This window comes from Halichoerus grypus, chromosome 12, assembly GCF_964656455.1.
Source record: "Halichoerus grypus chromosome 12, mHalGry1.hap1.1, whole genome shotgun sequence".
NCBI classification, from domain to species: Eukaryota; Metazoa; Chordata; class Mammalia; order Carnivora; family Phocidae; genus Halichoerus; species Halichoerus grypus.
Window position 1 is genome coordinate 759,281 of NC_135723.1, and position 27,655 is coordinate 786,935.

Genomic DNA, 27,655 nt, shown 5'->3' on the forward strand with positions numbered 1-27,655 from the left:
TTAGGGCATTTGATTGTGGGCATTGGATGCGTGCAGTGGAAATAATCCCCTTCACTAAGTGCAGCAGGATGTTGGGATTTAGGCTTTTGTCCGAGGCTTAGGATGGTGGGTATCTTGTAACCTGGGAGGTGGGAAGGATCGTTGAACTCTGAAAGCGAGCATGGTCAGCGTGGCCGTGCCGAGCTCTGTCCTTACAGTGCAGCAGCCCCCTCATGCGGGACCCGCTGATTCACCTGCTGCCTCTCGTGACTCGGGGAAGAAAGACACACACTTCTTTGACTCGTCACAGTTCCCCACACTGTTGGACCCACAACCCACTATGTCTCCTGCGCGTCCTCACCACTAACTCTGCAGTCCTGTGTGCTCTAGAACATTCCACGTTCTCTTGCTGTCCACCTGGCGCCGACGCAGCTTATGGGTCTAATGCTTGGACAGACCTGCGTGTCAGGTCTGTCATCCAGCGGGTCCCATGTCAGCGAATGTCCCAGGTCTAATTGCCAGGAGACATGTCCCTGTCAGTGGCTGTCACCGGTGTACATTCTGCGGTGTAACAGTAGCCGAAGCCGATGTGCCCTTCATACGTGGAGGTCAGACCCACGTCAGGCCCTGTTAGGCCTCCTCTCAGGGACGCCTGGGGGGCTCAGTCAGCGAAGCGTCTGACTTCCGCTCAGGTCATGATCCCAGGGTCCTGGGATCGAGCCCCGCATCGGGCTCCCTGCTCAGTGGGGAGCCTGCTTCTCCCTCTGCCTCTGCCTCTCCCCCTGCTTGTGCTCTCTCTCTGTCAAATAAAGAAATAAAATCTATATATAAAAAAAGAAGGCTCCTCTCCCCCCAGGATTGAATCTTCTGCCCCCTCCTTGGAAGAAGAGTGTGCAGTCCACCCCCCAGCATTTGATTATGAACGTCCTTGGATCCAGCAGAGTTGAAAGGATTTTACAGCAAATCCCTGTCCACCCACCACCTAGATTCTACCATAAACGTTCGCTGTGCACACCTACCCGTCTATCTCTGAACGCACCCGAAAACTCGCCCTGCCTCTCTGATGCATTTCAGGGTAAATTATAGACACCATTCCACTGCAATCTGGATATTTCAGCATGCCTATCCGTAGCTGGAGTGCAATATCGTTCACAGTTTCTTTTGCTGTAAAATTTATATACACTGAAACATATGCATCTTAAAAGTACATTAGCTAAACTCTGACAGATGCGTACGCCTGTGCAACCGAAAGCCCTGCCAAGAACTAGACCATTGTCATGATCCCAGGGTCCCGGGATCGAGCCCCACGTCGGGCTCCCTGCTCGGCGGAGAGCCTGCTTCTCCCTCTCCCTCTCCCTGCTGTTCTGCCTACTTGTGCTCTCTCTCTCTCTGTCAAATAAATAAATAAAATATTAGGAAAAAAAAAAGCACTAGACCATTGCCTCACTCAGAAAGTCCCTCATGCCTCCTAGGACGCCTCTCCCTCCCCTGAGGCAGCCGCTGCTTCGATGGTGGGCACTCTAGACGGGCCTGTCGGGATTGGTTTCTGCTCGAGAACATCACACACGTGGAATGAGGCAGTACATATTCTTTTCTTTTTTTAAGATCTTATTTATTTATTTGAGAGAGTGAGCACGAGCAGGGCAGAGGGAGAGGGAGAAGCAGACTCCCTTGCTGAGCAGGGAGCCCAGTGCGGGGCTCGATCCCAGGACCCCGAGATCATCACCTGAGCCGAAACCAAGTGTGGGACGCTCAGTTGACTGAGCCACCCAGGTGCCCCTTGTTCTACCTTTTTATTTTTATTTATTTTATTTATTTTTTAAAGATTTTATTTATTTATTTGAGAGAGAGCACATGAGAGGGGGGAGGGTCAGAGGGAGAAGCAGACTCCCTGCCGAGCAGGGAGCCTGATGCGGGACTCCATCCAGGGACTCCAGGATCATGACCTGAGCCGAAGGCAGTCGCTTAACCAACTGAGCCACCCAGGCGCCCCTTGTTCTACCTTTTTAATCTAGTCTGGCACCTGGTACCTTCTGCCTTCACATTTAATGTAATTATTGATAGGCTTGTGTTTGCCACTTCCCTGTTTGTTTTCTGCTTCTCTTTTGTGCTTTGTTCGTCCCTCATCTGTGTTCTTTTGGGTCGAGTGCTTGTAGGGGTCTGTCGTGTTGCTCACCACTGTGTGGGTTGCAGGACGCACCCGTAACTTGTCCCAGACTGCCATGAGTCACTGTCATGCTCTTTCTCGTCTGCTGCGAGAGCCCGTCAGCAGTAGTGGTCCACGGACGCTGCCTCCTGTCTTTGCAGAACTTTTGACATTTTATTCCTGTACATGTAATAAAGCCAACATTAGTATTTTTGCTGTAGACTATTGAATTTTTACCTTTTTATATTGAAATAATTTTAAGTTTACAAAGAAGTTGGATAAATAGTACACAGAGTACCCAGTTACCTTTCACCCAGATCCCCCGATTGTTAACATTTCTAAGCTATTTAAGAAGCAATTGCATGGGGCGCCTGGGTGGCTCAGTCGGTGAAGCGTCTGCCTTCAGCTCAGGTCATGATCCCGGGGTCCTAGGATCGAGCCCCGAGTCAGGCTCTCTGCTCAGCGGGGAGTCTGCTTCTCCCTCTCCCTCCCCCTGCTAGTGCTCTCTCTCTCTCTCTCTTTCAAATAAATAAAAATCTTAAAAAAAAAAAGAAAAGAAGCAATGCAGACATGATGCCCCATGACCCTTCATCCTTCAGTGTGTGTTTTCTCGGTACAAGGACCATCCCACCTCGGTCTAGAAACCATCCCCATCCAATCAGGAAAATCACATCAATCCTTTATTGCCATCTGATTCACGGACCCCATGCAGACTTGCTGACTGATGTCGATTTGCTCCATTTCTGGTGATGCTGACTCATCACTTACCAGGTTTCTGCATTTTTAAAAAAAGATTTATTATTTATTTGAGAGAGAGAACACACACAGAGACAGAGAGAACGAGCATGCAGGGTGGAGGGGCAGAGGGAGAGAGTCTCAAGCCGACTCCATGCTGGGCACAGAGCCCGACCTGGGGCTTGATCCCATGACCCCGAGATCATGACCTGAGCCGAAATCAAGAGTCAGATGCTCAACCAGCTGTGCCACCCAGGTGCCCCAACCAGGTTTCTGCATTATTTCTTTTATTTAATTAATTTATTTATTTGAGAGAGAGAGAGAGAAAGAGAGAGAGAGAATGAGTGGGGGAAGGGGCAGAGGGAGAGGGAGAAACAGACTCCCCGCTGAGCAGAGATCCCAATGCGGGGCTCGATCCCAGGACCCTGAGATCATGACCTGAGTTGAAGGCAGATGCTTAACCATCTGAGCCACCCAGGCACCACTAGGTTTTTGCATTTTAAAGTTCTTTGACTATAATTTTTTACTATTATTATTAACTTTGAAGCTCAAATTGTCCCAAACTCAACCAATAGGAGCCACTGTAGGCTGGCTCTGATGTCTTTTTATTTTTAATTCTGGTCAAAAACCCATAACCTACCATTTACCATCTTAACCACTTTTAAGTGTGCAGTTCAGCCATGTTAAGTGTATTCACGTTGGTGTGTGGCCGGTGACTTTTGACTAGTCCCTGGTATTCTTTGAGCTCTTGCTTACGTTTGCTACAAGATGTTCTAGGCTATTCTGCTACTTTCCTGCCCCAGCCCACTGGAACCAGACATTTATCTGAGGATCCTGGTTGCTTTCAGTGGAAATGGTATCTAGAAACCAAGATCTGACTGTAGATGTGCTCATTGCTGTGGGGGTGTTACTTCTATTAGGGGACTAGGGACCTCTTTGGGGTTGTTTCTTCTTGATGTTTTTTTTTTGAGATCTTGCACTATACATATGTAGTTTCTTTATTCCTCATTGGGGCTCAGTGGCATTTTCCCTTATGGATTAATGCAATTCATTTCAACAATAGTCTGTTTATAGAATTTTACGTTGCCATTTTGCTCTAACACAAAATGCAGACATGAGCCATCTACTAACCTTTCACATGTGTGTACGTGTATCTGTAGGATTAAGTCCTGAAAATGCAATTGTTAGGAAGCTTTATGTACATTTGTAATTTTAGTACATACTGATAAATTGTTCCCCATAGTAGTACCAGTTTTTATTCTTAACATCAACCTTTCAGAATGCGTGTTTTCAAATATCCTTGCTCACATAACACATCACCAGACTGTTGAATACTTGCCAAGCCGATAGATGAAAATAGTATTTGCTAATAATTTTGGGTTTTACTTTCCAAAATGAACTTAAAATTTTTTCTTACTAAAAAATACATTTACAGCTCAGAAAAATAGCAAAATATATTCAAGAAAAAAGGAAAAAAAAAATCCTGTCCGCTAGGAACAACTATTAGAGCTTTTCAGATCCCTTTCCTAGGTGTGTCTACTTTTCTGTGCACGTACACAGTTTTACTTCCTTGGCTTCATTTATTTGACACTTGTTTAATGCCCAGTGGGTACAGTGCTTTCTGGGGAGTTGTTGCTGCCTTCCTGAAACTCCTTCACCATCTCTGGGGGGGCTCTTAGTGCCACAAGGTAAGAAAGACCTGAGTGCTGTAAGAAGGAGCACAGGGTGGTGGGTCAGGATGTGCACTGTGCAGAGTGAGTGGATTCTCTGAAGGGCCCACCCCCTTGTCGCTGGAACTCTGTCCTGTGGTTCTGTTGCTGGAGAAGTAGGCCCTCCCTGGCTCCCCCTGCTGGGCTGCTCCTGTTGGCACAGATTTCTGTAGCTGCCTCTGGCACGTGGAGAGACAAAGTGAGCACACCTTTGAGGTAAGTATCAGGAACAGAGTTATTTATCCTGGAAGGAGGTCGAAGAGTCAGGGTAACTGGTATGGACATCCCTTAAGAAGATTCTGCTGGGTTTCAGTGCCTGTTACATAGAGACGTCTGTGGCCCCTATTTCTGGGGTGACCCTGGTGTGTCTACATAGAGTGCTCTTGTGAGTTTATTCCTCGAGCTGGAACTCTGCTGTAATTCCCAGGGGCAGAGAGCCCTGTCACTGGTACCTTACCACCTGGTATGCGCAGAGAAGACATGCCACATCCACGCATCTCCCAGCGTTCCCTGCTTGGGAACCCTCATTTCCAGAGCTCTTTGCACATGTTGGGGTCCTGCCTGCCATAAGAAACGTGTGCTTGGCTCCCAGTGCCACAGCATTTCGGGAGAGGCACGACGTGACCTTTTTTCGGGGTCCTGGACGACCGGCCTGCCTTGTCTCCCCGGTCAGTGGTGGCACATCGTGGCCTCCCCTCCCTCTCCCTCCGTGGCTGGGTCTTGGCCACAGGAGGAGGGCACCTCTGATTGGTCTTCTGTGTGTTTTTTTCCCATCTACTTCACTGCTCCTTTCCTCTGATCCCCAGGCCCCAGTTCTTGCACACCTGGCCTTCACTGGCACACGTCCTAACCTGTATAATGCGGGTCCTTCTGTTTGTGGTCTTGTAAAACGTGTGTTGTTTTCATGCCTCCCTTTTTTTTTTTTACACTAAAGTTTGCAAGAGTAGCAGAAGGAGCTCCCGTGTACCCCCGGCGGAATTAATGCGGGCGGCATGCGCTGCAGAGGCAGGGTGCCGTGTGGGCCGCCCGCCCCTTGCCCGTGGCAGCTGCTCGGGCGTCTGTGCGAGGCTCCCGTGTGGCTTCTGTCACACTCCTCACTGCCCGCTCACCGGCGTGCGGCAGGTTTTCAGAGGCTTTCCTGTTGGGCTCCCCCTGGTCGCCCGTCACCGCGGGGTCATCCTGACCCCGGTGCTGATGCTCTTGGCCTCGCCAGCGGGCGCTTCCTGTGTGGGCGCGGGTGCGGGCTGCGTGGACGCGGTCGGGTCCTGCGGGGAGGAGCCTGCGTGGCCTCCAGGGATGGCGCGGACGCGGACAGGATCGCGGTGGTCAGGGGGCGTGGTGTGGGGACGGGGGTAGAGGGGCCGTCCGCTGTGTCCAGCCCTGCCCGGCTCCTGCTTCGGGAAGCCCTGGCCTTGTCCGTCGGTGAAGGGGCCCCTTCCCTCCCCTGCTGGGCGTGGCTGCGGTGGGTTTCACCTACAGGCATGAGGTTGGGGGCCTCGTCAGAACTGGGGTAAAGCGGGCCCTGCTTTTTATTCTGTGCACGCTCCTCTCGCTCACCCCGTTCCCTCTGTGGGCTCTCTGCTCACTGCATTCCCTGCGTATGCACGCCTCCCCCTCATCCCGTTCCCTCTGTGGGTGCTCCTTCCCCTCAGCTTGCTCCCCCTGTTGGTTTCTGCGTGTTTGGCTCGAAGCGGCGGGGGACGCTAGTGGGGCAAGCTCTGGGGTCAGAAGGTTGGAAGGGGGTAGGTGCTGGGCAGGCCTGGGCTGCAGGGCTGGCGTTAGAGCTCCTGGCAGCTGTGAGGCTGGTCACAGGCACCCGGCGTAGCGGGGGCTCGGCCTCACTGCTGCCCGACGTGCTTCTGTAGAGGTGTCTGCAGGCGTCTGGCCGCCCTGGGAGGAGGTAGCCGAACGCCCAGCCGTGGACACAGCGTACCCCGAGAGGTTGTGAGGTGTGGGCGTCCTCTCCTGTCGGTGGCTGTGGGGCGTGCATGTGCTGGGCTCTCCGTGGTGCTGTCCCGATGGCTCCCAGCGGGCTTTAGACTCTGCCCTGTCCCACTTGCCCTGCGCAGGTGTGCAGAAAGGACAGGTGACCCTTGCAGGTGCTTCTCTGGGAGCCATCAGTCTGCCACGACTCCCACCAGCAGGGAGGCCACCATGGCTCGGCACGTGCTGGCTTTGTGTGGCCGATGGAGTTCAGACGGGGCACCGTGGCTGGGTGCAGGCCAGCTGATTTCCGGCTTCTCCTCCAAGGGCACAGCTTCCTTCAGGAGGCCTGGCGGTGTCCGAGGCGGCGGACCGTGCCAGGCGCCGTGGGGCCAGCAGCCCTCCTGTTCCAGACTCCGTGCACCAGTGGCCTCTGGCCGGGTGGGACCTCGGGCCCAGACCTGGGCTCAGTCGTGCATCTGGGCCCCTTTAGGGTGCCAGCCACTCTCAGCCGTGCACTCGATGCCCTGGCGCTTCTCTTCCCGTTACTTGTGCTGATGGAAACAGCAAGTCCAGACGCACCACAGCCTGCGTTCTTGTCTGGATAGGAACACGCAGGGTGGGGGTAGCATGGGGGCCGCCCCCACCCCTCAGTTCCTGCACCCCAGGCTGGGCTCTGGCTCGGCTGCCATGTCCCCTGCCCACCTGTCAGCAGCCCCTCCAGCCAGCTTTGCTTGTCCCTCTGTCCCGTGGAGCTCTGGCCTATCACAGAAGAGAAGGTCCTGGTCCCAAGGGTAAGTGCATGCTCTAGGGCTAGAGTTAGCAGAAACGCCTGAAACGTCTGTGAGACAAACTCCTGAAACACAGAAACACGGGCTAGAAGAGGTGGAGAGACATCTTGTGTTTGGATGGGATTGGTGGCCTCATGACTGTGTCCGTCCCCGCCCCCCCCCGAGTTAATTTATGATCCCAAGGAAAAGGTCACCGGGCTCTTCTCTGGAGCCAGACTACTTGAGTGGAAGCTCACCTGAGTTATGAGCAAGCAAGAATGGCCAGAAAACTTCTGTGAAAAAGAAGAGCGACGCGAGAAGCAGCCTAGAATGGGTGGGGGGGGCCGCGCCCCTGTTGTCCTGTGATGAGCTGCGGGAACAGAGGGGAAAAGTCAGAAATAGGCCCTGCTCTGCAAGGAGCTGAGTGTGCAGGAGAGCGGAGAGATCTGATTCTTAGCGAGTGGCGTGGAGTAACAGGGTCACCATACAAAAAAGGATAAAATAGGTACCCCAGGATGAGCAACAAATGGGCTCCGAAATTTAAATAAAATAATTAAGCCATAAAAGAAAAGACCAAAAGACCTGACCACATAAACATAAGCAAAGTAAAAAGACAAATCAAGAAAACATTATTTGCACCTTAAAAAACAGAAGGTAAATGTCTCCTAAATAAGGTGCTTCTAAAAAAAATGGAAAACAACAGCCAGGGGCTGAGGGGAAAAACAGGCGAGTGATGGGAACACAGGGTTTGCAGAAAGAGAAACACAAATGGCTTTTAAAAACATGTGAAAAGGCAAGTCAGACTCTTGAATAAAAGAGAAATGCAAATTCAGATCACTTGGGGCCACCTGTTCACCCCCCCACTTCCCCCAGGCCAGCAGAAACCCCAGAGTTGGTCAGGCGTGAGGGAAGGGGCCTGCACAACCCCGGACAGGGCATAAGGGCAATGCCTGACTTGCCTGGTGTGTTGACTGACCCAGCATCCCGCTTCTCGCCTGGTGTGTTGACTGACCCAGCATCCCGCTTCTCGCCTGGTGCGTTGACTGACCCAGCATCCCACTTCCAAAGACCTACCCCAAGGACACACTGGCAAGAACAAGACATGGTTTGTGCATTGTGGCCCTACTTCGTGTACAGGCGGCAGGTTCTCCAAGCCGTGCCGCACCCACACGGTGGGTTTTGGGCAGCGCAGCTGGAGAGAGGGGTCCCCGAGCCCTTTGAGTGGGCTCCAGGACATGCATGTGCAGGTACTCACTCTGATAGTTTTTAAACGGTTACCTGGCGGCCAGGAGGGTGTGACCTCTGAGCATAGGCCTCATGGCTGTGCAACCATCTCATGTTCTATAATATTACAAGTTGAATTAAAGCTTTTTTTTTCTTTGTAATTTTTATTTATTTGACACAGAGAGAGACAGCAAGAGAGGGAGCACAAGCAGGGGGAGTGGGAGAGGGAGAAGCAGGCTTCCCGCCGAGCAGGGAGCCCAATGCGGGGCTCGATCCCAGGACCCTGGGATCATGACCTGAGCCGAAGGCAGACGCTTAACGACTGAGCCACCCAGGCGCCCCTGAATAAAAGCTTCTTAAAACGTCACTTAAAAATATGTATTAAAAATGGTATAAAGCCACAAAAAGGCATAACCCCTTAGAGGAGAGTTATTTCAAGTTATGAAATCATAGACATGTGACAGCACACCCCCTGTGGGATACTGGGGGAGGACAAGAGGTACAAAAAGCCCCAAATTGTTTTCAGTAACCATATTGGTACTAAGACTGGTATTGTCATTCTGCGACTGTCCCGTATGTTGTAGGATGCAGGGGCAGTGAGTTAGGTTAGCATCCTTACACACGGACTCCCAGCATGGGACTCAGGGCAGAGCACACCGAAGGGGGTAATCCGTAACCTTGTAATCCCAAATTTGAATTGGAAATGTCACTCTGAGCTCCTAAGGTCTTTTCAACACAGAAAGCTTATGTCCTTACTCTCTGGTTGAAGAGAGTAAGTGATAGAAGCACCAGTGAGCACCCTCGGCGCCTGCAGGACTGGAAACAGCATTTTCCTCCAGAAGCAGCTCCTCCCCCGCCTGAGCTGTCCCCCCGCCCCCCAAGCTGTTCCCTGCCTGAGCTGTTCCTCATCTGAGCTGTCCCTGGTCTGAGCTGTCCCCTGCCTGAGCTGTCCCTGATCTGAGCTGTCCCCGGTCTGAGTTGTCCCCTGCCTAAGCTATCCCCATTCTGAGCTGTCCCTCACCTGAGCTGTCCCCGGTCTGAGCTGTTCCCGGTCTGAGCTGTCCCCGGTCTGAGCTGTCCCCTGCCTGAGCTATCCTTGGTCTGAGCTGTCCCCTGCCTGAGCTGTCTCTGGTGTGAGCTGTCCCCGGTCTGAGCTGTCCCCTGCCTGAGCTGTCCCCGGTCTGAGCTGTCCCCTGCCTGAGCTGTCCCCGGTCTGAGCTGTCCCCCACCTGAGCTGTCCCCGGTCTGAGCTGTCCCTGGTCTGAGCTGTCCCCTGCCTGAGCTATCCTTGGTCTGAGCTGTCCCCTGCCTGAGCTGTCTCTGGTGTGAGCTGTCCCCTGCCTGAGCTGTCCCCGGTCTGAGCTGTTCCCTTCCTGAGCTGTCCCTCACCTGAGCTGTCCCTGGTCTGAGCTGTCCCCGGTCTGAGCTGTTCCCTCCCTGAGCTGTCCCCCACTGCTGGCCAGAGGAGGGGCCTTCTGAGCATCCACAAGGCGATGGCTGTGGTTCGTTCCTGTTCACCTTCGGCGACTGTTAAGGCACAGCGTTACTTTGACAGCTGTGACCAGAGAGAAAGGAGGCAGCATTTAACTTGGCTATTCTGACTGAACTGAGGATGTGTGGTGGGTGAGGGATGACACAGGGGTTCCAAGTGAAACACTCAACCTGTTTCTTGTAGGTTTGCGCTGAGCTTATTTTATTTGGGGAGTTGGGGTGCTGGGTCTTTGGCAATGTCGTGAGCTGTGGAGAACTAAGACTGCTGGTCAGAACTCATGTCCACCTTCATCCTCCCACTTGCTCTTCATTTTCTTCTTTTTCTTTTTAATCTTTTGTCAGTTTTGTTAGTTAATTTTCTTTTTTTTTTTTAAGATTTTATTTATTTATTTGACAGAGAGAGAGCGCAGAAGCAGGGGGAGCAGCAGAGGGAGAGGGAGAAGCAGACTCCCCGCAGAGCAGGGAGCCCGATGCGGGGCTCGATCCCAGGACCCCGAGATCATGACCTGAGCCGAAGGCAGACGCTTAACGACTGAGCCACCCAGGCGCCCCTGCTGTTCTATTTTAATTTGGACCCATTGCTGTGTTGGCTCAGTGCGTGACTCACCCTGTGATTAGGTCATCGTGTGTCTGGGTCACTTGCACCGTCCCCTGGAGTCCACATCTTTTTCTCTCCTGGACACTTTTGCTGGTAGTACATCCTCTAGTATGTTTTTCAAAACGAGGTTTTAGGTGTAAACATTCCAAGGCACTTCAAATATGAACGTAACATTATTTTGCTTGAACTTGATGGACAGTTTGACTTCATATTAACTTCTAGGTTCAAAATAATTTCCCCTCAGAGCTTTACAGGGATGCTGCTCTGATCTTGTTCCGGTTCCCTCTTGGAGCCCTGCAGTCTTAGGAGGCTGGGTCTGTGTGTCTGGAGTCCATCTGTCCCCGTTGGCCTTGGTACGAGGGCTTTTCCGTCTGTAGAGCCCGTCCTTCATCGCTGTCTTCAGGGCTTGTGTCCCTTCTGGTCCCCTCCCAGGTCACCAACAGACTTTATGGGTCCAGCCTCTGTGACCTGTAGTATTTGTCATATCTTCCTATTTTCCATGTTTTGCTTTGTGTTCTAGGATGGGATGAGCCAACTTTTCACGTGAAAAGGGCCACGTGGTGACTGTGTTAGGTCTCCTGGGCCCAGAGGTGAAATCAGGGATGTTGGTAGGTATTCTTCAAGCAGAGAGGAAACACATTTCCACAACAATTTTTTTTTTAAAGATTTTATTTATTTATTTATTTGAGAGAGAGCGCAAGTGAGCGAGAGAGAGCACGAGAGCAGGGTGAGGGGCAGAGAGAGAAGCAGACTCCCCGCAGAGCAGGGAGCCCGATGCGGGACTCGATCCCAGGACCCCGGGAGCTTGACCTGAGCGGAAGGCAGACCTTTCACCGACTGAGCCACCCGGGCGCCCTCCACAACGTTTTCACTGGCGAAGAGCACAGTGTGATCACCGTCGAGGACAGTTTGCTTGTGATATGGCCCTACCGAGACTGGGGGATGGAATTGTCTTGGGGGCTGGTGCGTTGTTTGAGTGGGGTTCAGAGTGAGCGCTGTTGGCACACTGGCTGGAATGTCCGTTTGTAGGGGGTCTCGGCTGTGGGCTGCATCCCGGTCACTGGTTTCAGCCGTGGTCGCGGCTGCTCTCTGCTGGCCTCTGCATCTCGACACCCTTGCTTGCTGGGTGTCACCGCTGCGTTTGGGGGCAGCCCTCCCGAGACGCCTGCAAGGGGCCGTGCGTCCGTCCCTGTGTCTGGTCTGCGGTGTCTGCCTGTGCGCTCGCTGGCCTTGCTCTTTCTCGCCCAGCGGGCAGCCGTGGCATCTGTGAAAGCAGGCCACCTGGCTGGGGCGCCACCGGGGTGTCTGGTAGTTGTGCCCATCCTGGCGGCCGCTCTGCACCGGCCCTCACCGGTCCTGCTGCACCGGGGTATCTTGGAGAAAGAAGGAGATGTTCGCACCCAGGGCACGTGCCGCCCCAAGTCCCTCAGGAGATAAAGGGACAGTCTGGTCGATGCCGGGCTTTATTTGAGCACATCTGGTTGGGGCCACCTCCCCGTCCTGCGGTGCCTTCTGTGTCTGTGACGCGCGTGCTCGTCCTTGGGGCGATTGGGGTGATTGCTTCGGAGCCCTCGGTCTTCTCAGTCCAGAAGTACTGAACTTCAGTACAGTTTAAGTGGAACCATGTGAAAAGGCCATTTTTATGGGCAAAAATCTGTTGAAATGCCAGCACTTTGGTTTGGTTCATCCTAATAACAGGCTTGTGTTGTGCTTGTTAAGTCTGTTGATCTGTGAGCACACATGGTCACTCTGATGAACCAGACGCTCACTTACGTAGCCTTTCCTGTTGACAGGCTGTTCTGGAATATTCCACGTCAGGCCTCCCCATCAGCACACCAGCTTCTGCTTTCTAGATGGGGAGGTTTGACCCTACAGACGTTGAAAGGAACTTGCTCGGAAACATGCTCTTCTGTGTCACGTGGGGAACTCAAACTCGGGAGTCCCGGGGGGCACAGAGGCTGTTGCAGGCTGAGGGCTCCGCGGGCGCGCTCTGCCCCAGCCCTGAGCTGGGCGCGTGGGGCAGAGGTGACCACACACGGGTGGGGTCCGGGTTTGCCTGGTCACTCCTGTTAGCAGTGGAGTTGCAGAGTGGTTGGACTTCCAGAATAACGTCCTTCAGCGGACCACACAGCGCTGGCTAGAAATGCGGGGAGGCCGCCGTGGGCACGAGAGCTCCTGACCACCTCCAGCACACGGCGCTTTACTCGGATCTTTTTGTGCTCGCGGCCGTTGGATTTGGCCAGCAGTGGGAGGTGCGGCCTGTTTTTTACCCTTTTTAACAAACGGTAAACAGCTTCAGTGGGGTTTGCAGAAGGAAGCTGTGGTTTCTGGTCTTCCTGTTCATTCACATATTTTTTTCAGAGGGAGGGCTAACATCTGACCATATTTTTCAACAAGATCAGAAGTGAACAGAGGAGAATGCACAGTAACTTTCGGCAGAGGGGGAGGAACCAGAGCTCCTCCTCAGACTTTCCAGCGGGTGCCCCATGGAGAACGAGGTAGGTGCAAGTCCAGCGGGGAAGGAGCCGGCCAGAACGAGCGTGTGGGCCCGTCGGGGGTGTGTTCATGAGCCAGGGTAGCCCAGGCCCACGATCCCCGCTTTGGGAAGAGGGGAGGAGGGTTCCCTCTGGCTTCCGGGTCTGAGAAGCGGTGGCTGGTGGCGGTCGGTGAACAGATGAGGAGGGCCCACCCGTCTTAACCCAAGGAGTAGGAGGCCTAGGTGTCCCATCTGCGGGGGAAGAGCAGGTTTCACGTGGATTTGTGGTTAGGACGCAGGATCTGAGTAGGAATGTGATTTAGGGAAAGGGTGAAGACAAAGAGCCCACCGCACTGGTAGACACACACCCAGGATGTTGTCTGTGCCAGGACCCCACAGAAGGCGCCGTGCGCGTGCCCCCCACACAAGCCGTCGGGGGCCCTGAGGTGGGGGCCTTGCAATCTGTGGAAGGCTGGAGGGCGCGGGCTGTGTCCTGCTCCTCCTGGGCATCTAGCCCCTCAAACAGGTTCTTTTCCCGTTGGTGGCACTTCGTACCGAAGATTTCTTTAAAAGCGCATCTGTTGACCCGCGTAGCCGAGAATGCTGGTAGTTAGTTGATATTAAGATGAGCCCTGGGGGTGAGTCTGGGGGCGCCTGGCTGCTCCGTTGGAGGAGCCTGCGACTCGTGATGTCGGGGTTGTGAGTTCGAGCCCCGCACGGGGTGTAGCGAACACTTAAAAGTCTTAAAAACAAGAAAAGGTCGGCAGTGTTGCCGCACGGGCGTGACACGAAGGTGCTCTGTGGCTAGAAGCTCGAGGGAGAGGATGTGCCACGGTGCCGAGTGCGCCCGCTGGCTGCCCGGCCTCGGGTTTCTGCCGCAACGGGCCTGCGAGCTGTTTGCCCGACCGCCGCTCTGGCCTCGGTGCCTCCCCCGGGCTTGACCGCAGCCCTGCGCGGCCCTGACCGCTGCGTGCAGCTGCCCGTCCGCCGGGCCCCGGGGAGGGACGGAGGCTCCCTCACGTTGCAGCCTCAGGGTCGGGCATCTGCCACGCACTTGTTAGACATTTGCTGAATGCTGGACTTAAGGACACCCGCGGCCTTGCACTTGGAAAGTGTTTGTTTGGGGGCAGTTTTGTATTAACTAAAGGATCGGTAAGATAGTCCTCGAGGACGTGTGGACCTGCACCAAGGCGCTCAGGGTGCTCTGCGCAGTCCCTCGCCTCCTGGCTGCTGGGGACTCGTGCAGGGCCCGCCGAGCCTAGCGCTGTGCACATGCAGCCAGCTGGTGTGTCCCCTCATGATTAACTCTGGTCTCAGGTGGAGACCACAGCCCCATGAGTGGTTGTGCTGGTTCTTTCAGAGATGCATTGCTCGTTGTCAGTTAGATGCTCCGGCAGAGACGTTAGCCTCCGAGAATTTACGTAGGAGACACACTTGCTCAGAGCCCAGACGCCCCAGGTGAGCAGAGAAGCCGAGCTTCAGCCCTGCAAAGTCAGGGCCTCCTCTGGGAAATGCTCAGCAGCCAGAACTGAGTGTTTAAGAGCGACCTTCTAGGTCCCCAACTTCAAAGGTGGTTTCAGCACGGAATGGAAGATATTGTAAGACTAGGTAAGGATCTAGGGCTCGTTTCCAAGCCAGTCCAGAAAGTTCCCCTCGGTTACAGAAACGGCAGGTGTTCTGTATGCCACACAAGCCTCGCATCCCTGCCCCCGCCCCGGACCTGGACCCTCAGGGTCCCTTCTCTTCACAGCAGATTTAGGCTTAGGTGGACCCCAGGCCACACCCAGTGCCGGGCTCCATTCTTGAAGGGAAATTGTACTCAGCATCGTGCTCCTTCTGGGGGCTGAGTTCATCCTTTGCCTTCTGGGGTCAGGGATCATGAGATCCTTTTGGTGATAACGATGAACATCAGCGCTCAGTAAAAATTCCTGTTGAGCGAAGAAGGGGCGCTGGCACTACTAGAAACGCTTTTAAAACTCGACGTCTTGAACTGCAGAATATTCCAGAAATTAAAGGATCTGTGATCGTGTTCGGGAACTGCTTCTGGGTCAGAATATTCTGAATTGTCTCTCCATGTGTTTTCTTAGCCAGAACCTCACTTTACATTTTCACGTTGAAGAGCGACGTCCGTTCCCAAAGCCGGGTGCCCTCTTGGTCGCGGCGTGTCTGGAGAGGCGGAGGGCCCCGCGTCCTGCGGCCGGCAGGGAACTCGCCGCTGACCCGAGCTCGGGTGGCAGTGGGAAGGGGCAGCTTTGCCGCGATCCGTTCCTCTACCAGTGGTTTCAGTGTTCCACTTTCTGGGAAAGCTCGTGCACCACTCAGGTAAAAGCCGGTGGCGTGGGCATTCAGGGCTCCGCACGGAGGCTGTCCCCACCGGGCCGTGTACGGAAGGCGGGGGTCAGGAATGGGCCTGCTGACCGGGGTGCGGGCCAGAGAGGCAGCCCCAGTCCCGCGTGGCCTGCCTGCCTGGGGTAGGGCTGGTGAAACGTGGTGTTCGCTTTACCACATTTCCAGGGTCATTTTCAACTTAAAATGTCCTGTAGGTGTTTGGCCGATTGCAGGTGACCGTTTCCCACCATTCCCCACATGTGCCGCACATAGCGCCCACCTGCTCTGAGGCCCCAGGCTTTCACGCAGAGCACCCCCCACTCTTGGCCACGCCCCTAAATTGTGCAGGCCTGAAACTCCCAGGGGTTGAAGAGAACGGAGCCTGGACAGACCCCAGGGGCGGGCAGGCTCCCCGGAGACGCTCCCTTCCTTCTGCAGTGCGTCCGTGTGCCTCTGAGGCCCTGGGCATCTTGTCTCAGCTGAAGCGTGAGCACCTGTAGGCAGGAGGGGCTCTCATCCTTACGTAAAGAACTTGCTGAGGTGGAAACTGGAAATATAAAGAGTAGAGAGATAAGTAAATGAAGCTCCGTGGAGACATCATCCAGCTTCGGTGGCAGCCTTAGCCCACTCACCCTGGAGGGGCTCCATGGAGGGGTGTGGGAGTGGGAACCAGGAGGTGCTCCGGGGTGTGTGGGTGGGGTGCTGCTCCAGGGAGGGGAGGGGTGCTCTAAGTCAGGGAGGGGTGCTCCCAGGCGGGGGAGCTGCTTAAGGGCAGAGTGTGCTGGTGGGTGCAGGTGGGAGAGACCCCGAGGCCTTGGCTGCCTTTGTGGGGGGTCAGTGCACCTGTTTACCCACCGCCTGCGAGGCTGATGGGTTGGTGAGGAGCCTCACGGCTTCAAAGGTCACGGCACTGGTTTGTGCGGGACTCGGCCTACGGCTGAACTCCCCCCATGCGCAGGAGAAACTCGTAAGGACCGTTCGGTGACAGAGGTACGTAGCTCGTCTCTGTTGTTCCTGTGAGCGTGGGTCCGAGCCGAGCCTGTGGGTCCTGGCTACGGTCGGGCGCCGGGCCGTCGGGGCAGGTGGGCTGCCTCCTTGGTCTGAGGGGGACTTTGGGTCCCTGTGTGGTAGTTCCCTGCCCAGGCCGTGCGTTGGCATCTCGTTTTCTCTGGTTTGGATTCCTTTGGGGTGGCTGGAAGCAGTGAGCCTGCACCTGTCCGCGAGCAGGTGTGCGGTGACCACGGCGGGTGAGGGGCTCCCTGGCAGGGTCCCAGGGAAGGGGCACCAGGCCCGCTCCTGGGCCCCCTGGCTCACGCTCTGTAGGTTTGCTTTGCTGGGAGGATTAGCCTCCCTCGTGCGCGTCGCCCAGTGTGGTCAGCCCCCGGGGCAGGGAGGCCCTGGCGGCGGGAAGGGCACGCGGCGCGCAGGCGTGGACACAGGGAGCAGCTGGGCTCTCGGCTGCTGAGCTGCATCCTCTGTTGGGGCCGCGGTGCCTGCCCCGGGCTCCTGGAGCGAGGGGACCTGCTGGAGCCAGGGGCTGGGCTGGCGCTACGTTGCTGTCTTCTGGGGGGATTCTCCCCCGTCCTGCCCTCCCCTGAGCCGCGAGATTACTCGCCCGGAGAGCGCGCCCTTGCCCTTCGGAGCGGCCCCCCACTCCACGGCCCCGAGGCGGCACCGGCCCCTCCCCCAGCCCCAGCGGCATTCTCGGTACCGTCCTCCCCGGGCCGCACGCGCAGCCCCTTTGCATGGGGACCGTGGTGGTGGCTCGGCCACTTTGGCTTGTGCGCCGTGGGGGCCCCCGGAGCCTTCGTGAATAACGACCTCCAACCCTTGCCGTTTCTGCCTGCAGCCTGGAATTGTGTCGCCGTTTAAACGAGTATTCCTAAAAGGTGAAAAGAGTAGAGATAAGAAAGCGCATGAGAAGGTGACAGAGCGGCGCCCTCTGCACACTGTGGCGCTGTCCCTGCCCGAGCGCGTGGAGCCCGACAGACTGCTGAGCGACTACATCGAGAAGGAGGTGAAGGTAAGTCCGGCCGCTCGATGCGCCGCCCGCCCACATGCCGGCGCTGCTGGGGCGGGTGACCGCTCACGCTCCGCGCTCCTGTCTGCTGGCCCCATTTCCAGCTCTTTCTATGGGAGCAGCCGCCTCCTTTCTCTCGAGGGCGGGCGTGTGTTTGTGTTCCGCGTTTGTGGTCACGGCCGAGGGCGCGGGTCTCCCAAACCCTGTCCAGTCCTGTGCGCAGGCACCTGCGGGTAAGCGTGGCGCACGCGGCCCCCAAACACGCTGGGTGAAAATGAGCCAGGGCGAGGGGCTGCGGCCTCGAGGTCGGGGGGGGTCCGTCAGGAGCGTGGTGCCTGCACTTGGAGGGGGCGCCGGGGAAGGTGGGGGAGCGGAGTTCACGGAGCCAGCCGGGACCGAGGGCTCTCAGAGGATGCAGTGGTCCAGCCCGACCCCCGGCCGGGGAGGGTGTGGGGTGGTTGGTGTCCTTGGAGGGGTTTCTGCTCTCGCCTGGCCATCAGGTGACAGGGGAGGTGGGTGGTGTCCCTGGCAGAGACGGGGGACTGGGGAGGCTCAGGCGTGGGGACACTTGGCACAGAGGAGGGTTGGAGCGACCCCAAGTGAAGACCACATGAAGCCCGTGTACGGAGTGGAGAGTCCCCCGCCCCTCTCCCTGCCGAGCTTCCAGAACGCCTGCCCGCACGCGGGTCCCCAGGGTGCCTTCAGGGGGAAGCCGGGGTTACTGCCCACCAGCCTGAGCGCAGCTGCGGCCGGTGACCCTGCCCGTGCGCGTGGCTTCTGTCAGGGGCAGCGCGGATTCATACACGTCCAAGGACATAGAGCCCACGGCAAACACGAGAGGCAAGTGTGAATGTGGCCGCAGCCACGCAGGAAACGGGGGGTGTGTGAATGTAACGTCCTTGGAGAGGTAAGAGCAAACACCGTGAACTCTGAGGTGACAGGCTCCACTTCTAAATAAAGAGCTGCAGACGGGGCTTTTGGAACGAGAGGTACGTCCGTGTGTGTCTTAAAGCGTTCGTTACAGGGGTTGAACAAAAGTCAGGAAAGGCACCCAGAAAGAATGACCGGAAGGTGAAGAGAGAGGGAATTAGCGGGAGACAGAAAGAGCAAAAGGAGATTGTAGGGTCGACCCCGGAGGCCCCGCAGGGGTGGAGGAGGAGAGGCGGCCTCCGGGCGGTGATGCGGGACCTGTTGCAGAGCGTGACCTCGCAGGATGAAGGGGTCCCGCCACGGTGACCAGGCCGACCCTGTTCTGAGGGAGCCACCGGAGGACATGCTGCCTCACAGCATGGGACACACCACGAAGGCGGACACGTGGGTCCAGGGCCAGGGTTCCACCCAGAAAGGAGCCAGGAGGATTCCGGGCACGGCGGAAGAGCCCAGGCCCTGGCGAGACTCAGGACTGGGCCCGAGTGCCTGTGGGAGAGGGGACAGGATGTTTTTTATGTGTTTGGGTAGGGGCTGGGGAAGAACCGGGGAGAGTCAGAGCCGTGCCTGAGGACAGGGCAGGTGCGGGAGAAGGTGGCCCCTATTAAGCCCCGAAAGGTAAAAGTTGGGGATTTCTGCTTCCAGAAGGTGGGGTGCACGTACGTGCCTCTCCCTGGGCCTCTTTCTTGGCACAGCTGCAATCCTGGATGTTGCGCATGCAGCGACCTCGAGCTCCTCTGCAATGCAGACCCACAGGGACCTGGGGGCCCAGGTGAGGCCCCAGCTGAGGCCCCCAGCTTCCCTTTGTCCTCATGTATCCCAGGCGTGGAGTCGAAGAGGCCGGCAACACAGAAGCACAGACAGGCGTGGACAGACCCCAGTGAAAGCCACTCCGTCTGGACGAAAGACCAGCAAAGGGGTGCCAGCCAAGGCCGAGCGGCGGCCAGCGCCCACCCCGGAGGAGGCCAGGCCGGGAGCAGGGACTTTCTCCCCTGATGAACCCGGGTGGGACTGGGGTGTCCGTGGGGTCCCAGGGGAGCCAGAATGCCTGCCATGACCCGCGGGACAGAGGAGCCCCCTTGGCGGCAGCCATGGGACCAGAGAGCGCTTTCCAGCGCTTGCGTCGTCGGAGTCCTGGCCGGAGGGGCCGAGAAACTGTTCCAGGGAGTCGTGTCCGAGATGTCACTCATTTGGCAAAAGACAAACGTAGCGATTTAAGAAGTGGAGTGTACCGCAAGCAGGGCGAACCCGGAGCAGTCCACACCGATGTGTCACCGTGAAACTTGTCAAGAACAGGGCCGGAAGGTCTGGAGAACGGTGAGGAGAGCGCTTCATCCACAGGCAGAAGGGGGTGCCGGCCTCCGTAGGGCCAGCTAGCACGCGCACCAGCTCCCCCGGAGTCCCCCCCGCCCCATCATGTCCGGAGGGCTGGCACGGCTGGCTTGGATCGCTCTGTGACTACTGAGGACACTCCGGCTCTCGTCTGGATCTCCAGGCCCGCCTGCTCTCCCTGGAGGATTCCCTCCCGTGTCCAGGGAATGGATGCCAGGGCTACAGTCTCTCCTGGAAAGAGAAGGGGCGACTTACTCTGAAGGGGCGTGGGGCTGGCTCGGGATCCCAAGAGGGAGCCATCGCATCGACAGGCCGAGGTAGAAATCTCAAGGGGTCCTATCAGTTGATGCAGAAAAAACAAACAACACCCATTCATGATGGAAAAACTCAGGAAGACAGGATGTGTGTATGAGCCACGATACGCGTCCAAAGTGGGCACCAAAATTAAAAATGAAATACCATTTACAGTTACTTCAGAAACAGAAAGACAGGTACAAATGGAACCAGACGTGTATGGGATTTCCCGAGCACATAGTAGGGGCGCAGGGAAGCACAGATCTGCATGTTGGGGACCTGCCGCATTGGCGGGTGGGGGACTCAACCAGGTCAGTGTGTCACGTATCCCCAGGCCCACGCGCCGCTCGATGCAATCCTTATCAAAATCCCAGCGAGTTTCTTGTAGATCCGAAGATGACTCTAAAATGTATATGGAAAGGGAGAAGAAGCAGAATCGCCGAAGAGGAAACGAGAGGAGCCAGGCCGTCTGCTCCCACGCGGTATCGGCAGACGACCCACACTGACATGCCCCGCTGGATTCTGACGAAGGTGCAGACGCAGCGTTGACGGGAAGGACGGTCTCAGCACGGTGCCGGAGCTGCTGGGCACCGCAGAGGAAACGTGACCCTCAGCCCACGCTCCACACCCGTATGTGCAAAGATTCACTTGGGATGGACTGGAGCTGGCCGAGACGCTGCGGGCGGGACAGGCGAACCCCTTCCTGGAGTATGCATCCGTCCTCACCAGGAAAGAGCGGGGCTGACCGGCCACCCAGAGCCTGGTTGGCCCCCTCGAGGGACGGCGCCTTTTGGGGACCGCAGAGTCTGCCCCTGGGACAGGGACTGTGTGCATTGGCCTGTTCCCAGCTAGGTGAGCCCAGCTTGGCCTCCGCCTTCCATCAGCTGCGCATAGGCTGAGCCAACGGGGGGGTCCCGCGGCTCTGGGGTAGGACCGTGACTGTGCTTTGCTCCATCCCGGATGGTGGATGGGAGTGGCTCCTGGCGGCTTTGGAGAGGAATGTGTTTGTCCCATGAGCTCACCTTCTCTCACAAAGAATCTGTCTAGCTCCCTCACGCAGGCCACGGCCCCGGCCCACCAGTTCTGCAGAGCCAGGCTGGGCATGAGGTGGAGCCCGCTGTCCCCGCGCCACATGAGTGTTGGAGGGCAGCTCGCATCTCTGCTGTGGCCACTGGCAGTGACGCTGTTCCTGCTTCGGAACCGTGGCCAGGGGCAGCAGCGGGATGAGTTTCAGGGGCTGCCACGTGGCCTTGCGTACGGCAGTAGGTCCCGCATTCTGGAGGCTGCTAAGCACGCCTGCTCCTGTTACATGGGGGACGTGGGTCTGGCTGCCGAGGACGCGCCGTGCGCACATCTGGGCCTGGCCCCTACGCCCCCGCCCCGGCAGGACCTCGTGGGCCGTCCAGGTCCCAGGGTGCTGGCACCGTCTCCAAGCCTCCCTCCAGGGGCCCTGGGGGCATCTCTGCAGCGTGTCTGCCCGGGGAACTGCAGGTGCCTTCTCCTGGGGCTCCGTCTCTCCTTCAGCCACATTTCTGCGGCTGGGACCCGTGTCAGGGATCGATCCTTTATGCCCGAGCCGTGCGCTGGGCGGCGTCCTCGTGTGTGCAGTAGGTGGCTCCCGTGGGCTCCGTGGCCCCCGCAGGCCACACCCCACTGCCCCTCCGCGGCCACTCCTGCGGCTCCTGCCAACTGCCTGGCGCTGCTCCCCGGGTCCTGTTGTCCGCTCGCTCCCAGTTCTGTGAGCGTCTCCTGCCGTCAGCTGCACCTTCTCGGAGCTGCTTGTCCTCCAGAGCAGGGTGTCTTCCCGGCCCTCCCAGGGAGCAGGGGGAGCCGCGGCGTGGGGTTCCCCGTCTTACACGGGTGGGCCCACCTCTGAGCCTTTCCAAGCCTTCTCCCACAGTTTGCCACGGTGTGTGTGTGTGTGTGTGTGTGTGTGTGTGTGTGTGGTCTGTCGCCCAGCAAGTGGGGCTGGGCCACTTGGGCAGGCCTGGCGTGTTGAGAAGTCGTGCACCCGCCCTGGTGTCCCCGACCCCGTGTGAAAATCCTGCCCTTCCTTCCGTCAGGCCCCGCTCTGCTGCGGGGATCTTGCCGACCGAGGCCAGTGTGGGTGGACGTTGTCGGGGGGCCACCTTGGGCTCAGTATAAAAACGGACTTCCGTTGTGTCCCGTCAGCAGTGGTTTTTGGAAGCACTTCCTGTGTCCGGAGCTGGAGCGTGAGCTCGCCAGCGGCCTGGGCGCCGGCTGTGGTCCCCGGAGGGCGGCGGGAGGGCAGCGGGGTGGGTGGTGCCTGAGACGGTCTGGCGGCCTCATCTCCCACCTCGCCGATGCCGGGGCGTTGACAGGTGTGACTGCTGGTCACGCGCCCCTCGGGGCCTCTCACGCTCCGTCACGTTCTCCCCTGTAGCCGTGCCCTTGACGGGCTGGGATCCGCTGCTCGGCCCGGCGCCCCGCGCCTTGTCCCCCGCGCTGGGTGTGGGCCAGCCGCTGACCTCGAAGGGGACCTTGCAGGACGATGGGACAGGAATGGTAAGCCCTGTCCAGCAGGCACACCTTGTCCCATCTGGATTTGGAACGAGGATGACAGCTGCAGTGAAAATGTTGTTTTACCGAGAATTATGTTACTGTGAAGCAAATCTCAAATGAATGGCGGCTCGCCTTCCTATGAAGGAAGTAGGATCCTCTCCGGAGATGTGCCAGCTGGGTTTGCAGCCCGGTGGCGCTAAGAGATAAGGAGGAGACGGGTGACGGGTGACATCACCCCCCCAGGCCACGCGGCGGGGGCAGTCCCCGGGCAGTCCTGCGCATGCGCACCGGGGCAGTCCTGCGCATGCGCACCGGGGCACTGTCGTTGCCGCCAAGCACCGTTCACAGACAGGAGCGTGCTGCCTAGGATTCAAAAAGTTGTGAGCAAATGAAATTATTGAGGAAAGCTAATAAGATACTTTTTTATTGCGGCAAAATATACACGACAGGGGCGCCTCGGTGGCTTCAGCTCAGGTCATGACCTGCATCGGGCTCCCTGGCCGGCGGGGAGTCTGCTTCTCCCTCTGCCTCTGCCGCTCCCCCTGCTCGTCTGCTGTCACTCTGTCAAATGAATAAATAAAATATTAAAAAAAAAAAAAAAATATATATATATACACATGACAAAATTTGTCATTTTAACCCATTTTGACCACGTTTAAGTGTGCGGTTCCGTGGCATTAAGCACACTCACGTTGTTGTGCGGCCTCCACCGTCCGTGTCTAGGACGTTCTCATCTCCCCGAACGGAAGCTCTGTCCCCTTGAAACCCCAGCCCCCGCCGTCCCCCGCCGCCCACTCTGGTCTCTCTGTGGATCTGACCGCTCTGGGGACCTCGTGCACGCGGAGTCACGCGGAGTGTCCCTCTGTGACCGGCTCCTTGCACTCAGCTTCGCGTCCCCCTGGTGTGGCCGTGTTGCAGCAGGTGCTGGAACTTTCTTTTTAACACTGAGCACGACTCTGGTGTATACACACCCCCGTTTCACTGACCCGTTCGTCCATCACTGACGTGGCGCTGGTTCCGTAGTTTTTGACTGTTGTGAACACGCTCCTGTGACTGTGGGGGCACGAGTGTCCGTTCAGTCTCTGCTTTAGCTTTACTGTCGTCGTCAGGTAGGTCCACGCCCAGCGTGGAGCCCAGCCTGGGGCTTGAACTCGTGACCCTGAGATCAAGACCTGAGCTGAGATCGAGTCGGAGGCTCAGCCACCTGAGCCAGCCAGGCGCCCCTCGCTTCCTTGTGACAATACATGGAACAAGGTTTCCCATCTTCACCGTCTTGAAGTGCACAGTCTGGAGCATTAAGTACATTCGTGCTGTTGGGTAGGCGTCACCACCATCCGCCTGCGTCTCTAAGTCTCTTCCCCTCGTAAACCCAAAGCTCTCCCAACGCAAAAACTCCCCCTCCCACAGCCCCTGCCAGCCGCCGCTCTAGCAGGAGTCTGAGCACTCTGAAATTACATAGGAAAAAGACAAAATATTTTTGTCAAGGGATAAGATAGCCCGCTGAAAACTTATTCACAATGCCACTGTAAACATTAGTAAACATTAAAATATTCGCATAATTATGTGCTCAAAAATCCTATAAAAAGTGGAAGACTTATTACAGCTGTAGTTTTCAGTCAACTACACTTCCTTTCACAATTTATTTTGTCCCATTTACACCTTTAAACCTGGGCACGCTGCTGAACATATACTTTGGCAGTTCTAAAAAGCAAGTGCTTCCACAAAAATAAAACAACAACAACAATAAAAAAAAACAACAACATAAACCCCCGACTCACCTCGTATAAGTGGAACCACACAGTATTTGTCTTTTTGCGACAGGCTCATTTCACTTGTGTAATGTCCTCAAGGTCCATCCGTGCCGTGGCACACTGCAGGGTTCCCTTCCCGTTTGAAGGCTGAGTCACGTTCCACTGTGTGGATGGACCACAGTTGGTGTTGCCCCTCATCCGTCGATGGACACCGGGTTGCTTCCGTGTTCTGGTTATTAGGAATGACACTGCTGTGAGTGTGGGTGATTTCTTTGAGATGCTGCTTTCAGTTTTTTTAGATGTCTACCCGGAAGTGGAATTGCTGGGTCATACAGTGATTCTATTTTTCAGTTGTTGTTTTTTTTTTTTAAGATTATTTATTTATTTATTTGGGAGAGAGAGATACAGTGAGAGAGGGAACACAAGCAGGGGGAGTGGGAGAGGGAGAAGCAGGCTTCCTGTGGAGCAGGGAGCTCGATGCGGGGCTCGATCCCAGGACCCTGGGACCATGACCTGAGCCGAAGGCAGACGCCCAACGACTGAGCCACCCAGGCGCCCCTATTTTTCAGTTTTTGAGGAATTAACACACTGTTTTCCCAGCAGCCACACCATTTCACGCTCCCACCAGCAGTGCGCCAGGCTTCCCTTTCTTCCATGTCCTCGCCAGCACATTATTATTATTATTATTATTATTTTTTAAAGATTTATTTATTTATTTGACAGAGAGACACAGCGAGAGAGGGAACACAAGCAGGGAGAGTGGGAGAGGGAGAAGCAGGCTTCCCGCTGAGCAGGGAGCCCGATGCGGGGCTCGATCCCAGGACCCCGGGATCATGACCTGAGCCGAAGGCAGACGCTTAACGACTGAGCCACCCAGGCGCCCCTTATTTTCTGTTTTGATGGGAGCCATCGGAATGGGTGTGTGAAGTAGTCTCTCATTGTGGCTTTGATTTGCATCTCCCTAATGACTAGTGATGTTGAGCATCTTTTCATGTGCTTATTGGCCATCTATATATTTTCTTCAGAAAAATGTCTGTTTTAAGTCCTTTGCCTATTTTTTAAACAGGTTGTGTAGTTTTTTGGTTATTGAGTTATAGGAGTTCTTTATATATTCTGGATATTAACTGCTTATCAGACGTAAGGTTGCAAATACCGGCTCCCATTGGTTGGTTGTCATCCCACTTTATTGATTATGGTCTTTGATGCACAAATGTTTTTAATTTTGGTGAGGTCCAATTTATCTGTTTTCTTTTATTGCCTGTGCTTTTGGTGTCATAACCAAGAAATCATTGCCAAATCCACTGTCATGAAGTTGTTTCTCTGTTTTCTTCTAAGACTCTTAGAGCTTTAGGTCTTACATTTAGGTGTTTGATCCATTTGAATTAATTTTTGTATGTGGTGTGAGGTAAGAGACCAACTTCATTCTTCTCTGTGTGGAACTCTAGTTTTCCCAGCACCATTTGTTGAAAAGACTGTCCTTTCCCTATTGATGGTCTTTGCTGCCTTGTCAAAAATCAACTGACCATGTATGTGAGGGTTTCTTTCTGGACTGTGTTCTATTCCATCAGTCTGTATGTTTTTCCTTATACCAGTACCATATTGTTTGGTTATTATGGCTTTGTAGTAAGTTTTGAAATCAGGAAATGTGAGAATAGATGAAATTTAATATTGATCAATGTAAAGAGGCATTTGCATTTGGTTTACACATGCGCATAGGAAGCAGATGGAAAGGCACTGGCCAGCTGCCACTCTGTGGAAACGTTCTGGAATGTTTATTGGTGAGAAGCTAAGTATGAGCCAGTGCTTACGTGTGCTGCTTATTTATTCTCAAACTGCTCTTTCAGAGGGAGATTCCCAGCCCTAGAGAGGGTGGGGAAACCAATGCACAGTTTAGCTTTATTCCTTCTGCCCAGCCCCCAACTTAGAGAAGATGAAATAGAAAACTTTTCAGAATGAGTGTATGTCTCCTGCAGGGCTGCCCAGCCCACACGGACAGTTGCTGAAAGCAGCTTTCCTGAAGTTTCAGCTGCTTGACTTGTACCTGCCGCCGTGTTCTGGATGCACGTCCGCCGGCTCCTCTTCTGTGTGAGCGGGCGATTGATTGCCTGGCACGGCCCTGGGCGGACCAACTTGGGCCACTGTGTGTACCTTCCCTGCACCTGGTAATCCCCAGAGTGACCTGCCTGTTTGGTTTCTCAGTCGGAGAGAGCGTCTGCAAACAAACACGGCTTGATTTCTTCCTTTCCAATCCGTACCTTTTTTTTTCTTGTCTCATTGCATTAGCTCGGACTTCCGATACAGTGTTGAAAAGCAGTGGTGAGAGAGGACATCCTTGTATTACTCCTGATCTTAAGCAATCTTCAGGCATCTCACTTGTTAATTAGGATGTTAGCTGTAGGTATTTTTACATGTTCTGTATCAATTTGAGGAAGTTTCTTTCTATTCCTCGTTTGATGAGAGTTTTTGTCATGAATGGGTGTTGGATGTTGTCAGATGCTTTTTCTGCGTCTGTTGATCTGATCATATGATTTTTCTTCTTTAGAGTGTTGATGTGTGATGGATTACATTAGTTTATTTCTGAATTTTGAATCAGCCTTGCCTACCTGGGATAAATGCAACTTGGCCATCATGTATATTTATTATCTTTATATAATTTATATAAATATCTTTATGCCTTGTTGGATTTGATTTGCTAATATTTTGTTGAGGATTTTTACATTTATGTTTATGAGAAATATTGATCTGTAGTTTTTCCTTTCTTGTAGTATCTTTGATTTTGATACTAGGGTCATGCTACCTCATAGAATGGGTTAGGATATTTTCTCTGTTTTTATTTTCTGGAAGAGATTATAGACACTTGGTATCATTTCTTCCTTTAGTGTGTGGTAGAATTTACCTGTGAACCTGTCTAGGCCTGGTGCTTTCTGTTTTAGAAGGTTATCAATTCAATTTCTTTAATAGATCATATACCTACTCAGATTATCCATTTTTTTATGTGTGTTTTGATAGTTGTATCTTTCTTTTTCTTTCTTTCTTTCTTTCTTTCTTTCTTTCTTTCTTTCTTTCTTTCTTTCTTTCTTTCTTTTTCTTTCTTTCTTTCTTTCTTTCTTTCTTTCTTTCTTTCTTTCTTTCTTCTTTCTTTCTTTCTTTTTCTTTCTTTTTCTTTCTGACTTTATACTCATGAAAGCAATCTTCTGATAATGGATTTTTAAAAAAATTTTATTTATCTTTTCAGGCTCCCCGTTGAGCAGGGAGCCCAACATGGGGCTCGATCCCAGGACCCTGGGATCATGACCCAAGCTGAAGGCAGATGTCCAAGTGACTGAGCCACCCAGGCGCCCCTAAAGGTTTTATTTATTTATTTGGCAGAGAGAGCAAGAGAGCACAAACAGGAGGAACAGTAGAGGGAGAGGGAGAAGCAGGCTCCCC

General features: G+C 54.9%; 1 protein-coding gene and 1 long non-coding RNA gene across 12 annotated transcripts in view; one reads left to right on the forward strand and one right to left on the reverse strand.

Annotated features, from left to right (window-relative positions):
- CCM2 (CCM2 scaffold protein) overlaps positions 1–27,655 on the forward strand; it is a 45,207-nt gene that overhangs the window by 6,631 nt on the left and 10,921 nt on the right. For 3 of the 11 annotated variants that reach the window (XM_078059894.1, XM_078059895.1, XM_078059896.1), the window contains exons 1-3: positions 14,334–14,509; positions 15,139–15,373; positions 17,229–17,402. The exons of 1 other annotated variant lie outside the window; for it this stretch is intronic. In XM_078059894.1, the coding sequence (XP_077916020.1) occupies positions 14,349–14,509; positions 15,139–15,373; positions 17,229–17,402 (570 nt within the window). In that variant the 5' untranslated portion in view covers positions 14,334–14,348. Of the gene's footprint in view, positions 1–12,493; positions 12,828–12,936; positions 13,074–14,333; positions 14,510–15,138; positions 15,374–17,228; positions 17,403–27,655 lie in introns of those variants that run through there. 7 more of the 11 variants (XM_036085242.2, XM_036085240.2, XM_078059897.1 and 4 more) reach the window with 7 other exon arrangements.
- On the reverse strand, positions 22,884–24,484 carry LOC144379707 (uncharacterized). Its single transcript, XR_013443045.1, has 2 exons — positions 24,254–24,484; positions 22,884–23,036 (listed from the first exon to the last, which is right to left on the reverse strand). It is a non-coding gene; the product is annotated as an uncharacterized LOC144379707 (long non-coding RNA).